The following is a 14,708-nucleotide window of genomic DNA, read 5'->3' on the forward strand; positions in this document are numbered from 1 at the left end:
CGTCGAGGTGCGGGTTTACTAATATTGCATGAACTTCAGGACGCAAACGGGAAACCCTACACTTATGTTCAGTTCACGCGAGTAACCTTCAGGCCGTGTAAACCCAATTCGTTCGGACAGTGAATAATGAATGATAAACGCAAGAACGATATCACCGAAACGTTTAGCGACGCGCGCCTCGGCAGCACATACTGCTTTCAGTAGTTCTCAGCACATTTCCATCAAACAGGCGTGAAGGAGAAAACTAGGCTATCTGGTATTCGAAGCCACCTTGAGAGCCGACGCAAGCGGACGCAGGGAAATGAGATGGAAGCAAGGGCTCGTTCCTTGGCTCGGTTTTCATCGCAGTGTCCGCCTGCGCTGCCGGTGAAAACCAACCGCTAAAATAAAATACGTGAGTTACGTTTGAGCAAGCATTGCTGTTAGGCATAGTTATGGGCAAAGAACCTTCGCTGGCGATCGACCACTGGGCAACTTTCTTGACAATATTACTATCGCTAAGTGCCGTCACGCCCGCCGTGCGGCCTGCACACTAAACAAATTCTCACCCTTAAGGGCGCAAATCAGTTGTCCCCGGACGAACACCCTTCTGGGGGCTAAAAAGGGTGCAGAGATAAGAACCGTTCAGGAAAGGTGCACAGCATGAAAGCTTAGAGGGTGCGCATCAGGCCAAGGGTTTTGCTTCATGGGTGGATCAATGTGGAGCACCCTTCCAACATGCATTCGTAGAGGTGTTATGGAAAAGTAGTACCCTTTATTGAGGGTGCAACCATTACATCCTGTAAAGTATCATTAAGTGCACCCTTCCTTAGGGGTGCTGATCTCTGCACCCTTTTTTAGCACCCAACAATTGGAAACGCTGTTCGTCTGGGGACAGCTGATTTACACCCTAAAGGGTGAGAAATTGTTTAGTGTGTGGGTTGGCAGAGGATGGAAGCGATTTTGATTTTAACTGGCCTGAAATGCATTCGATTAGTATCGAACTTCAAATTAGTGCAGTTGACCTTCCTCTCACTGACACCAGGGTCCGTCGAACGGAACCGCATGTTCGCTGCCTCAAGTTTCACATTTTAGCGCTCACCAACGCTTATGGTGCAGAAAGTGGTAGAAAATGGCGCGAGTCCTCACCGGAAAGAAGCAGTTGACTGCAGACCGTCGCTTTGGGTTGACGACGCATTCTCGATCATGTCGGTCTTTGCACGCTCCACACAACGAGCACTGTTCGCAAGAAGAGCCGCTCGATGAACTGGCATCCCTCGACCGCACCGGTCCACTTTATTACTAACGTTCGAGGCCGAAGTTAACATATAAATTCAGGCGCCCCTTTCTGTCTTCCTGCTCCCCTTCGCCCACCAAGAAACTAGCAGAACAGATAATGGCGTTAGGATCTGCAACGGGCTTCTAACGAGGGGTGGCCTTGAATTTAATAGAAAAAAGTGAAGAGGTCGACCTTTGACCAGCGTGTAGCCATGTGAAGATTGATATGAGATACCGAAGACATATGTCTATAATCGGTGGTATACAGTAAAGTAGCCTAATCTCTCTTTGAGAGAGAGTAACCAAAAAATATCTAGCAGGAGGCGAAAACATAGAAAAGACGAACACAGAGATACGCCTGCGTTTATGTGTTCCGGAGAGGAGTGTCCGAATTCAAAGCCGCGATCGCTGGGAGCTCCCTTTTGATTAGCGGACATCTCTGTTATCCGTTTCAAGCAGAAAAAAATAAAGAAAGGAAAAGACAGGTCACCGCTCGGGCTGGCGAAACAAGGAAAAATGGAGTTCTAAATCCGCCTCTTGCAAGTGACCGCTGGATAATGAGAGGCCAATGGTGAGCGGCCTGGAGAGACTAGGTTTTCCCTCCTCTTGTGGCACGAGGGCATCTGACACTTGGAATCAAAAGGTGCCATCCTGTGCCGAAAACGGCTCCTCCGTTTTGGTGCGTTCGTGTCAACGTTCCACGAAGCAGCTGACACACGTACGCCGCGCCCCTCGAGCGCCAAGCCATTGCTGAACCCGTTACAGGAAACCGACACTGTCCGCATTCTCCTTTCCCTCGCGCACTCCTGCGCACGCAGCTATAATTCAAACGTCATCCCAAATTTCTGCATAGCTTTGTACCACCTCTGCGAAAACTGACCTATGCTGTATTTGCGCTTCTATACCTACGTCGCATTTTTCTATTTTTGCACACGTGTGCGTGTGTGCGCGTGCGCCGGTGTTTATGTGTTCGTACTAGTGATCCCTGATTAAAGTAGTGCAGTTTCTAAGCGCCAAAAACGGTTATTGCTGCCTTTGTGGCAAATCTACATTGTTCGTGCAGATGTAAAAAACGCGTGTTGTTATCATGACTGAGAAAAAAAAACCCTAGTTATGGAGAAAACGTTTATGGTTTATGGTTTATGGGGGTTTAACGTCCCAAAGCGACTCAGGCTATGAGAGACGCCGTAGTGAAGGGCTCCGGAAATTTCAACCACCTGGGGTTCTTTTACGTGCACTGACATCGCACAGTACACGGGCCTCTAGAATTTCGCCTCCATTGAAATTCGACCGCCGTGACCGGGATCAAACCCGCGTTTTTCGGCCCAGCAGCCGAGCACCGTAACCACTCAGCCACCGCGGCGGCCTGTTATGCAGAAAGAATTAGACATAAAGGATTCCTGAGTGCTATTTGAGAGACCAACATTCTCTCGTTGGGAACATCCTCCGCTTTTATCCCATTAGGAACCAGAGTGCTTTAGAAAGTACAGTCAGATTTCAGTTTTTAACCGTCAGAATGAGCATTTCATTTCGCTTGCTTTCTCATTTTGTAATGAGTGAGTAGTAAATCATTAATATCCGTTCCAGCGCAGCCTATACAACTTTCGCAGAAGGTTCGTATATTTAAAAAAAAATCATCATGGTCCGGGGTCCGAACCCAAGACCACCGCCTGCCCGAGGCAGTCGCTCTGCCAACTAAACTAACCAGGACAGCTAGCAGACAGTAAGGCGAGAGCGAATAGATCAGTAACTCGAACGGGGTTTTAATTTTGTTAACAGGGGGTCAGCCAAAATCCCTAAATCAAAAGCCTTGTTTTCAATTCTCAGCAGATTATCAATTGTTTCTAGAAGAGTAACTGAGCGCCACTTATTTCAGACGTGCCCCGCCGCGGTGGCTCAGTGGTTAGGGCGCTCGTCTACTGATCCGGAGTTCCCGGGTTCGAACCCGACCGCGGCGGCTGCGTTTTTATGGAGGAAAAACGCGAAGGCGCCCGTGTGCTGTGCGATGTCAGTGCACGTTAAAAATCCCCAGGTGGTCGAAATTATTCCGGAGCCCTCCACTACGGCACCTCCTTCTTCCTTTCTTCTTTCACTCCCTCCTTTACCCTTCCCTTACAGCGCGGTTCAGATGTCCAACGATATAGGAGACAGACACTGCGCCATTTTGTTTCCCCCCAAAACCAATTATTATTATTATTATTTCAGACCAGCACACGGAAGGACATGACAGGACGGGCGTGGACTCCAACTAAGTTTATTGAAACACACACTCGTACATTTGTTTAGAAGGAAGGTTGTGAACGCATGCGCAGTTATTACCACAAGTAAGAAAAACACGTTATAGATTAAGTAGGCTAGACAGCATTTCATCCCCTATTCTTTGACAATCTGATTGCACTTGATTGCAGGAAGACTGAAGTGGTGGTGATGCACGTGCCGCCCCTCTCCTTGATAAAAAATGCTTGAGATTGTTAACGTGCTATTCTAGACTTACTTCTCGTTATAATTTTGATTTTTTCAAGTCTTGGCTCACAGTTTGCATTATTGTCATCCTTGCAAGAGTAGCTAAAAAAGTGGAATGGTGCCCATATTTTAGGTTGTGGACAACTGTGACATTTGTGAACAACTCTTCATTAAAGCCACAGGCAAAAAAATGGTGGTATTTGTTGTTGCCACAAATGTTCAACACTGTCGTGGCGAAGAACTCTGAAATTCATCGACTCGGAGAAAACGACAGTTTTGACCATCTTTCAGCAGAAGCACATTTTGCCATTGGACTACGTCCTTGCACACAGGACTGATCTGCTCGTAGCGCGCTCAACGTCGGTCGTGGTGGGATGTTGTATGGGGCCACTTTTCAGACATTACAGTAAAAGACCCGCGTGAACGTGCACAAAGCGCGATTAAATACACATCAAGTTCCTTGGCGCCAGCCAAGCAGAGTATTCTTTTTAGGAACATGAATTAGCATCAGGACAACAAGCAGGCGTGGTGGGGGTAATTCTAATTCCTTGTTTTAGATTTTGTTTTAGAACTTTTTATCCCTGTCTACCGCAGCAGTAGGAACAAAAGAGAACTATGAAGGCTACAACATACCCTCTGAATCACCTGTAAACTTCTTCGAGATTACATGACAGGAGTAGACACCCCGACGCCAGGGCTCCGCGCCATCTCGTGTAACGAGTTTAATTTCAATAGCCAGCCCTGTATTCTTTTTCGAGTCATCCCTTTAGTTTAGTTTTCATTCTTCTTTGCCCACTATACTTCAATGGCACGGGCCGGGACACTGTGTTTTCAATATTAATAATTCCCATAATACTCAAAACAAAACAAAGCAAAACATGGAGTACCAGGCCGCTAGTTGTGCGATGGGAACGACTCAACGTACTGCGAAAGGTAAAACGGATCTATTTATCAATTTTTGCGAACCACGAAAAATTAACTTAAGGCGCCAACGCAGCCTTGTATGAGAAAACTGAACAAAATACCCGCGCTAGATTCTATTTGGTACCCAACGTGTTAAGGCGATTTGTTGCTTCGTGTCCGGGCAAATCGTAATTCCAGTTTGTTTTTCGAATGCACAAAAGTTCATACGTATGTGCTGAAGTAAAACCACTGGTGTCTCCAGGTTTGGCTACGCCAAGGGGAAATCGTCTTTCCATCACGCTGTCGGTGTTTCTAAAAATGCAAATTAGGGGCAAAGGCACAGGCGCCCAGGTGATCGCCCTGTCGATCGCATGAACCTCGTTAACGCGGCGGGCTCCACAAGACAACGAAACAAGCGCCGGGCCGGTTTCTCTTTGCGGCACTGGCCAGGCTGATATGCGCGGACAGGGAGTTTATATCGCTGCGACCATCGACGGACAGAACTGGCGCATACGTCGCTTGGACCCCTAAAGCGCTAATGCTTTCGTGAGCCCGTAAATTAGATCGATATCGTTGGTTTCCTCCGGCTACATTACAGGCTGGCCATTGATAGCGCGATCCCGTTGTGGTACGACCGCCGTGCGAGCGTGGTGAACGAGGCCTCCCTCTTCGATAAGTGGTCCCGCATAGGGCGCGCACTTTAGTGGAGGTGCCCTACTAAAGTGTGGCAGTGAGGTGACGTCAAACTTGGTTCACACCGATCTGTGCTATCGCCCCGTACCCGACTACCTAAAAAAAGCTTTACTCTGCCCTTGAGATCCATCTCTTATGGTCTGAAAGGCGCATCGCCTGCTATTTCCGCGATTGTAAATCTGGCGGCTCCACCTGTTGTTGACATTTGTAAAGGGAAGTGTGGTGTTGGTAAACAAAACGGGCAGCTGTGATGTCGCCTCTGCGTAGAAAAAGTGGACGGCTGCACCGGTGCTTAACGGGCCTAACGTTTTCAACTTGTTTCCTGGGCACTTTTTAAAATGTAGATATGCATCTGGCTCGCTAGTGACAGCTATTTCAGGGCGCTTGTATGGCCATTTTGGGGTCTGGAGAATTTTTTATATGCTTCTTTTTGCGCGCGGTGATAATGATAGTGAGCTCGTCGAAGGTTCCTCTTCCCCTGGGGTCCGTCCTTACTTGTCGTCCATGAGTCCGACGGTGGGTTCGAGAGCTATGGCAAAATATGTGTGGGCGAATAATGTGCAGTAAGTACTTGCGGCAACTAAAAAGTGCAGCATAAGGCTAAAGCCTTGTGTGTCGTACGGTATACACCGATGCCTGAAAATAGAGTAATAGAAACATCAATGCCTACGATTAATATTCGGCAGGAGCGCAAATTGAGAGGTCAGCGGTTTGACTCCCTCTGCGAAGAATGACGCGCGGTGTTTTTTTTTTCTTTTGTTCACGAAGTCACGCGACGGACGTACGCTAAGTGAGATGGCGACAACATGCAAGGTTCTGCGACAAACGAGATGAGATCTGCTTGGTCCCTCCTCGCTTTCAGGCTCAAAGCGGGGCTTCATGTGGCCGATTTTCGTAATCGATCACTGAATTCATTGGTGACCACACATTAATCATTTGACGAGTGGCCTGATCCCTTTTTTGTTTCCGATTACGCTGTGGCCAGTTTTCTAAACACTTCCGCCTCAAGTCAATGAAGAGTAGGAATATCACTGCGAGCGCAGCACGTGAAAGCGGCGTGCCGCCTCGGACATAAAAATGACAAACTAAAGGCAGAACACATTACATACCTGCCTGGGTGCCACAGGACCCGACTGAACAACGCAGTCTTGTAATTACGAAAATATTAATCGCGTTTATTTCGTGACGTCTCTAAAGAGGGAGAAGAAACTCTATTCTTCAGAAAGGCGGCCGTCTTTATGGTTAGCGAGGTCTCTGTCTAGGACTCCAGTGGCTTCGAAGATTGCCCAGGCCCCTCAGACCTGTTAGACTTGCGCTCTGTACTATGTCACGAAACAACGACGCCGGGCACTGTGCTTCACAGATTTGTCAAAGCGCGCGAACGGTGCACTGCATGGTATGCTGGTGTCAGTTACGGGTGACCTATACTGCTCGACACATAATCGATAAAGCCCACGCCTTGGTATGATCTGTCGTTGGCTCACTCCTAAAAAAACTACACACAGCTCGGCTGGCAGCGGAAGATGTCACCGACGCGCACCTCAGCGCTCCATTCGAGCGCTCTGGATAAATTGTGTGGTCGTATGTACAACCCAAGAAAATGTAGCAGCATCAAGCGTAGCTATTGATGAATGCCGATAAATAAGAAAGGCCAAGCCTTTCATGCCGCGCGAAGTACAATGATGCAGCAAAATTACACGCGCGTCCTGTTCACGTCGCTTCAAATCGGTAGCACCGGCCCCTACCACGTGCATACGAAACCACATGCATCTTGGAAAGAAGCCCAGCAGCACTTAATTCGCATACGATGCCGAAGTGGTCGGCGCTGGACAGCTGTCCAATGGGCAATGGGCATAGAACCACCCACGAATTCTGGTGGTGAACCAACACAAGGCATGCGTAGTTGCACAGTCACACGGAGATGAAAAGTTTGCACGTGCGCGCACATCGGCGATATGAATGGAAACCGAAGTGTAGCGCATGTTCGTGCAATTCGCTGATCCGGGCTTCGAAAACTTGCGCCGTGGCGATGTGCTACTAATGTGTACACTAATCCTGCCTAAGTCTAAGCGTGTGCATCTTGAAACGTCCTGAATACCATTTTACTGGGGCGCTGCCAGCTTGCGTCGGATACAGCTTAAGTCTGCAGTGAAGTTACGGCCCCATTCACGACGGCAAAGTAGTCCTTTGTCAAAAGTATTATCTAAACCAAAAAAAAACTGATCACAAGACAAAAATTATAAGGTCTAAAATTTTGGTACCAGACTTGTTTAATGTAGCCGAACATTAAAAAGTTGATTTCGCTTATTATTGCGATTGACCAGCGGAGTAATACAGTACACCGCGGACTATAGCCCAGTGTTAGCAACTGCTATTTTTTAAAGTAGTGTCGTTATATTCCGATTGTACACAGCGCGAAGAAAAAACGCGAGAGGCGTGCGGCGCATTTAGACATAGACATTCTCTGTGCACTGGATCTTTCTTTTCTGATCAAATGTGTGCGCGCGGAAGCTTGTGCAGACTCATCGATCTCCCACCCTCACTGTATACGTCCTGCTAATTATACTTACTATTCACAATTCGCTTTTATATTTCACACCAAACATAACCGGGGCTGGGTCGGTCACGGCCGATCCATAGCTGGCGGCATCGTTCACACGTCCATTTCTTTGTTTCATAGGCCGATAAGCAAGACCGCGATCTAGGATTGAATACTTGCGGAGCAGAACTGCAGCCCGTTGTGCGTTACGCGGTGCGGGCTAGGTGGCATTATTCTTCTATCTTTTTCTCTGCCCACAATTATATATGTCATTGGGAAAAGTTGCGTGCAAAAACGACAGGCACATTTACTGTGGCTTCGCCATGTTGCGTTGGCGAGGTTAGCCCGCAAAATAATCGAGTTCACATTAGACTACTATCAAATTACGTACAACAAGCCCGCGTTCGACGACCAGCCAGTGGTACTTGCCTTTCGTCTTTTTGTCTGTACATGCGTCGCCATCCAATTTTCACCTGAGTAGAAGTTGATTCCAAGGTATAATTTTTTGCTTAAAAACTTAAACAGCTCAAACACAAAGCTGTCGCGGCTGTTCGTCCGCAGGAAATTGATGCAGCTTAAAAGGCCTACAATCACAGTGCCGGCACGGCTGGCCATGAGCTTCGCATGTTTCTATTTCCATTTTTTTTTCGCTTTCGATAGCTGTTGCATCCGAAGAGGACGCAATGGTTCTTAATGGATCCCGAGTTTGTTGTCATGGCGCTAAGTCCCCGAAAGAACAAAAACATGACAAATATGCGTCAAGCGCCAATTAAGCTAGCACTCCGAAAACATGTCGCGGGCACCGCCGATCGCACTGGCCAGAGAGGAGGAAGGCAGTCGATGCGCTGCCGACGAATTCGGTGCGAGGCTAAGACGGAAAATGGTGTATAGGGGAGATAACCTGTGCCAGAGGGCGCTGCGCCGCCCGCGGAAAAAATTTTACGCGGCTCGCAGCCGCTTCGCCTGCGCCGTGAAGCATTTAGTGGGGAGGAGATTTTTTTTGCGTGCACTGTACGGTGTATCCCTTTCCACGCACTGTCGCCGTCGGTCACGTGACTGGCGACAACGGATACCTGCGCCTGCTCGTTTGTCGCTCGCTCCCCAGCCGGTGCCTGGAGCACACACCGTTGTTCTGTATACAAACGCGTAAATAGATCGCTAGCATGTAAAGACTGCACCCTTACTTACCCTGAAGGACAGGAGCTGAGACGCTGATGCTGCCTCGGCACAGCAAGACACTGCGTTCGGCTGTCACATATTTGCTGACCCTCCTCCACCTTGACAAGACAAGATATGCCACCTCGAATTACCGAAATAGCCAAAAGGTCTAACTTTTTACAGGACCACGCGTCGTCCTGTGTTCTTCACTCTGCGTCCATTCCGCTGGCTTTATTCTTGTAACAATGTACCATCTCCTGCAGCTCAATACTCTACTAAGTCTCTAACTATGTCACCATGCTTAAGCAGAATACTACATAAAAGCCAACTTTTGAAGCACTCCTCAATTTTACTAAAACTGTCTGTATATAATACATTTAATTTAGAGAGGCCTTTTGCCAAAATTTAAAACTTTGTGTTCATTCTGGTAAAAGTTGTGCACCTTCAGAGATGAAGGGGGTCTGCACATGGTTGTTTTAGAAATCTATCGTTTTGCATACGAATAATGTTCTGCTGATTTTGTGCGATGTGGTATAAGAAAAACGCGTAGCAAAAAGACTACGCAGTTACTACGCTTCAAAGTTTCTGCAAAAAAAAAAAAACTCTGTTTTAACATGGGGGCTGCTTTCCTTGTTTCGTTGTTCGCAATGGCCCCTGAAAATCGGAAGTTTCTGCTGTTAAGAATAACAAGTATCAAAACACAAAACTCATAGCTGTCTTCTCCATAAATTTTCTTATCAGAAGAGGTTTACAGAGGTCTTGTTTGTTGCTTGATATGAAACAAATCTTTTCTTAAGGTCCCAACTTCTTAGAAAAACAAGAAATAAAAAAACCCGGAAATTTAACAAAATATCCCAGTTTCCCCGTTATTGGCGAAAAAATAACAGCCGAACAAAAAAATAGCACCAGCCTTATACGGCATCCACTACTTCGCTTGCCTTGTGCCTTGGTGGAAGCGATGCCGTGTTCCTGTTTTCCGAATACCTGAGGAGTCTTCTTTGTAGATGATATTTTCCAGGTGAAAATATATAGACTGAAAGCTGCTAGGCTATCGAGACACTTCCAAGGATGAGGACGAACGAACGTGGTGACGGGGAAAAGATCTTCATTGGTCGCGTGTTGAAGTTTACGCTGACCCCACCACGGATTTCTTTTTTCCAGCCAGTGAGAATTAGCAAATTCTCAAATTTCTTCTTAGCCTTTCTCTGTGTTGCAAGTGTCTTGAAGGGCTATTGGAAAAAGAGAGCATGCACATTAGAAAGAGAGAATTACACCGTATCCGCCGGTAGCCACCGCGTTCTCTGGGGCTGGAGTCTATCCACCAGGGGAGGAATCAAGCCATAGCGTCGCGAAGCAAACGCCAGCTTGGGCACACTGTAAGACGGAGCCAATATGTAACCATGTCCGTGTGCTGACGTGTAGCCCTACATTACGGTGTGCCCCATGTAGCCGACAACAATCTCAATCTCCCTCTCCGCGAAGCTCTGCGCACCGCTTGTGTTTCGGAGTGAACCCGGCGTGAGGTCCTCGAGGATGCCATCAAACGTTGCTATTTGCTGTAGGCTGAAACAAATGCAAGTGTTTTTCAAGTTGTGTTGGCTAAATTAGTTAACCGTGATTGTCATCACCCCTGGCCGAATGTCGCCCGGAGCAGGGCGAAGGACCCTCTTTGTCGTAGTATCGAGTCAACCGTGTCCGCATTGCACCAAGAAATTTTCTGAACTCGACTCTTCAGTGCAATTATCGAGCCTGCGCACGAAATACCCAGCCCAGCACTCCCATTTCCGCTTCTTTCTTAAACAGAGCTAAAGCACCCACATTCAATCGATCGTTATCATTACAAGCCGCAGCAGACGCCCTCTGCACGACAAATTCCAATCCCGATCATTTCCTGTTAACCCTGTATGGCCACCTGATCTGTGCAATCTTCCTAATCTCATCCGTCCAAATGAAAACGCTCTGTAACTTGTTGCTGCGTTGGCCTTCTTTGAGGATCCACTTCGTTATTCGAAACTACAATCGGTTGTCTTTTCTCCGCATTACACGACCTGGCAATGTCCATTTCCATTGCTTTATTTTAGCTACAATATCTACTAGGCCTTGCTCCTTTAACCGTAATCTGTTATTAATTTAAGTATAATTATTGACATTTAAACCAATGAAGCTTCTCGAAAAGTTTGCTAGAAAGTTGTATACCATCTGATCAAATTACTCTCCCGGGACTATGAGCAGCTCCTAGTCCCTGCCAGCGCTAATTTTTATCTCAAAAGAAGTAACTCTGTCCGCATGCGTACTGTGTGCAAACTGCAGAGAATAATTGCTCAGTCAGTTGCATGAAAGTGATACACGCTCTCAAAATGAAAATAATGAGACGCATCCAGATAGATTGGGAACAAGACGAAACTCAGAATGTTGATCACGCCGAGGAAAGCAGGCGCCCTTACACACCAAGCCCCAATTACGAATTCATCCTCTACTAGCCTCCCTTAATTTTGATCTCCGCTCCGCTCTTCCCATCTTGTCGTCCTGTCTAAGAACTACAAGTTCCCTAAGTCCCCCTAGCACTTACCCCCTCCCTCATAACTTAAAGGGATTGGAGGAAGTAGCCCTTCGAAGGGTAAGGGCTGAGGAGGCCCTTACCCTGTCCGTGACGTGCCAATGGGGCTCTCAGGAATATGCATTGGCCAGCACATGCCCCCAATGTTCCAGCCGGCCACTGAGGTGCATCTTCGCCACCTTTTGCGAACGTTCCCAGGAACGCAGGACTCAAGAAGACGATTAGGAGCACCTTTCCTTGTGGCCGACGGACAACGCTAAGAGCTGGTGCCTGCTCAGGTTTCTGGAAGAGAACAGTCTCCACGACCTAATTATAATAGCGACCGCCTCTTTTTATGCCACATGGCAATCCTTCTGATTAAAAGAAAAACTAACCGAGGACTGAACGGCATATACTGGACTCTTCGCTGCGAGCCTTCTAACTTTAACGGGAAGTTGATTGCCTACGCGACGCCTCCCTGTTGTAATGGAGGCCGACAGGAGTACGTAACAAGTGAAAATAAACAACAAAGGTTTTCTAGGGACAAGAGAACCGTCGTTCCTCCAGTGGAGTCCAACAGACTGCTACACAAAGAAAACCTTCTCGGAATTCTAGCGATCAGCAGCCGAGTAGACACCATTTTATTGAAGGCTAGCTGGGCAGGAGGAAAGTACTCTCTAACCTCATGGCATTTTGCGTCAACAGCCGTTTACGTTTCCGCCGGTCCATTGTTACCATTCTCGAGCGGGCTGTGCAGTCGCGTGCTTTATGCATTGCAGAGCAGTTTTTTTCGTCAGACTTTTGCCGTTTTAAAGATTTTTATTCCGTTATCAATGCCGTTCTCGCTTGTAAGGTTGTCGGGAGAGCACTGCGGAATCATGGACTGCACAAATAATCCAAGAAATCGGAAGCGGATCGGCGAAAGCGCGTGCGGGAAGCATGCCAAGACCGTATCAATGTCGTTGCGACATATTTATTCTAGACCGCTTTCCTGTCCACCTGGAATAAAATCGCCACTAGACATCTTGAGTAAACGACATAGTCTTAGTACCACTTAGGCACTGTCGAATATGTTCAACCTATTTCATGGACTGTAGGCGCACGGAAGAAAGTCCGGCACCGGTGTTGAAGCTGGGATAACAAGCGGAGCGCAATTTTTCTACCTTTATCGCATCGCGCATCGTTTAACGAAATGCTTTCATTGCCGTCAAATTACTGAGAACATGTAACGGCGATGGTAAATATAGCTTTGTTTTGTGTTACATTTGACATGGTTATCAGTGGTGTGATGGTGGTGCCGTATCAAAACTTTAGTGCATTGTGGGTAGGTCTGCAAACGCGAACTCGCTTTGTACGCTGAAATAGCAATATGGGCTCTGCAAACTTCTCGTTACTTCATGATGTTATCCACTAATTCGACGACTCTCAGTGAATGTGTGTATGATGAGCCATCTGTAAAAAGTAATTAAAGAATGATTATGGTGCAGTGAATATAGCAATACATTTCTATACAAAATGACACATGCAATACCTCGGCACTAGTGATCGTTCCCGCAGTGCACTAAAGCGTTCGTAGCTGACTTCGGTACAAAATCTCAATGCTCGTTTCTCATCAACGTCCGTTAAATGGGATACTTTCTGCTGCTCCCGCTCAGCGTGATCACCGCCTTCGATCAGTACGCGGTGCAAAAAAAAAGCCCTTCCGCGCACATTCAGTACCCAGAAATGGACGAGGGAAATCAGCAGCCCATTGTCACAGCATAGCCCAGGACGTAAAAGGCACGACATACGGTTTTACGTCCACCGGGACAGAGCAGCAAGCCTCATAAACAGTAAACAATACGAATGTTACATGACCTGCTTAACCTTTAAGTCGTGACAGGCACCATCCTGAGATATATACATGAATCAGGTCGCACTGCGCGGCGATCAGTGCGGGATGCAGGCGTAATGCGGTGAGCCGCAGTACACCTGCATCCCGCGATCAGTAGCTACGCATGCGGTTCCTTCGCTGTACGCTTGCGTGCATAGTTGCAATTATAGTTACGGTTACAATCCATATTTCTAAATATGGGCTGCGCAAAAAAAATAAATCGTAGGTACCTCGGTAGTTAGCGGAGCGCGGCTCTTCGGTGTCGCACTGGCGGCTACCCCGCTGCTTACAACCGCTACCGCCGTGCAGCACTAACTATGTCTTACTCCGATTATGTGATATGTTGCCTCACTCAAACAAATCCAGCCATATTCTCAGTTCAGGAACGTCGCAAAACGCCAAGCTGCCCGGAAGCGTTCGCAAGCACCGCGCGGTAGCCGCTGCATCACCTCCGTATGCACAGCTCAAGATGGCGCCGGTGCTGGCTTTTAGGCTTGGCTCATACGGGGCGCCACCAGCAAATTAAAATGGCGGCGACCAGGAATCGAAACCAAAATCGTCTATACACATCAATGCTTTGATTTTACAGGAATAAAAAGACAACAGGACACGTGTACATTTTTTTCTTTTTTCCACAAAGTCCTTTATCACATAAACTGAGCGTATTGGCCTTCTCACGGCAATACGAAGCCATCGTTATGCACTGGCTACACAGCAGAGAGGCACCTGGACGGTCCAATGATTCGACGTCCAGTACGTTTAGGAGTCGTAGTTCCCTGCGTGACAGGGAGGTTCCTTTGAGTGCAGGGTGCAGTGCAGACGGCCGAGCCGGAAAAATGTACACTACACACGTGCAGCTGACGTCAAAGACTTTTTCCTTGGTGTCGGGAGAACACCGCTCACCACTCCAGACTCTTCTCCCCAACATCTTGCCACTTGGGGCTGCTTTCGCTGTAGAACTGCGAGAACCACTTTCGGAAGGCCACAATCATCCGGTCCTCCTTTACCAAGGCAGGATGCTTAAGGTAGGCCTTGTGGTTCCACACGGCAATGTCCCTCTCCACCTAAAATAAAGTGCACAAAAAATGAGCTCCAAAGGAGCAGGACGCCTGTCTTCTCCATATCTACCGTTTCATACCAACGCGGTAGTTCAGCAGTTAGTTCAGCTGCTGAGCATGAGATCACGGGGTCGCACTCCAGCCACGACGGCCGCATTTAGATGGAAGCGATCTGCAAAATTGCTTACGTGCTGCGCGACGACAGGGCACGTTTAAGAACCGCACGTG

General features: G+C 47.7%; 1 protein-coding gene across 1 annotated transcript in view; it reads right to left on the reverse strand.

The window, feature by feature from the left end:
- Positions 1–14,268: 14,268 nt before the first annotated feature.
- The window catches only part of LOC144099366 (cholesterol 7-desaturase nvd-like), a 33,183-nt gene continuing 32,743 nt past the window's right edge, over positions 14,269–14,708 (reverse strand). Inside the window, exon 6 of the mRNA XM_077632602.1 lies at positions 14,269–14,486. Coding sequence (XP_077488728.1) covers positions 14,322–14,486 — 165 coding nt within the window. The 3' untranslated portion in view covers positions 14,269–14,321. The remainder of the gene's footprint in view (positions 14,487–14,708) is intronic.

The sequence above is a fragment of the Amblyomma americanum genome, chromosome 1 (genome assembly GCF_052857255.1).
Source record: "Amblyomma americanum isolate KBUSLIRL-KWMA chromosome 1, ASM5285725v1, whole genome shotgun sequence".
In the NCBI taxonomy this organism is placed as follows: domain Eukaryota; kingdom Metazoa; phylum Arthropoda; class Arachnida; order Ixodida; family Ixodidae; genus Amblyomma; species Amblyomma americanum.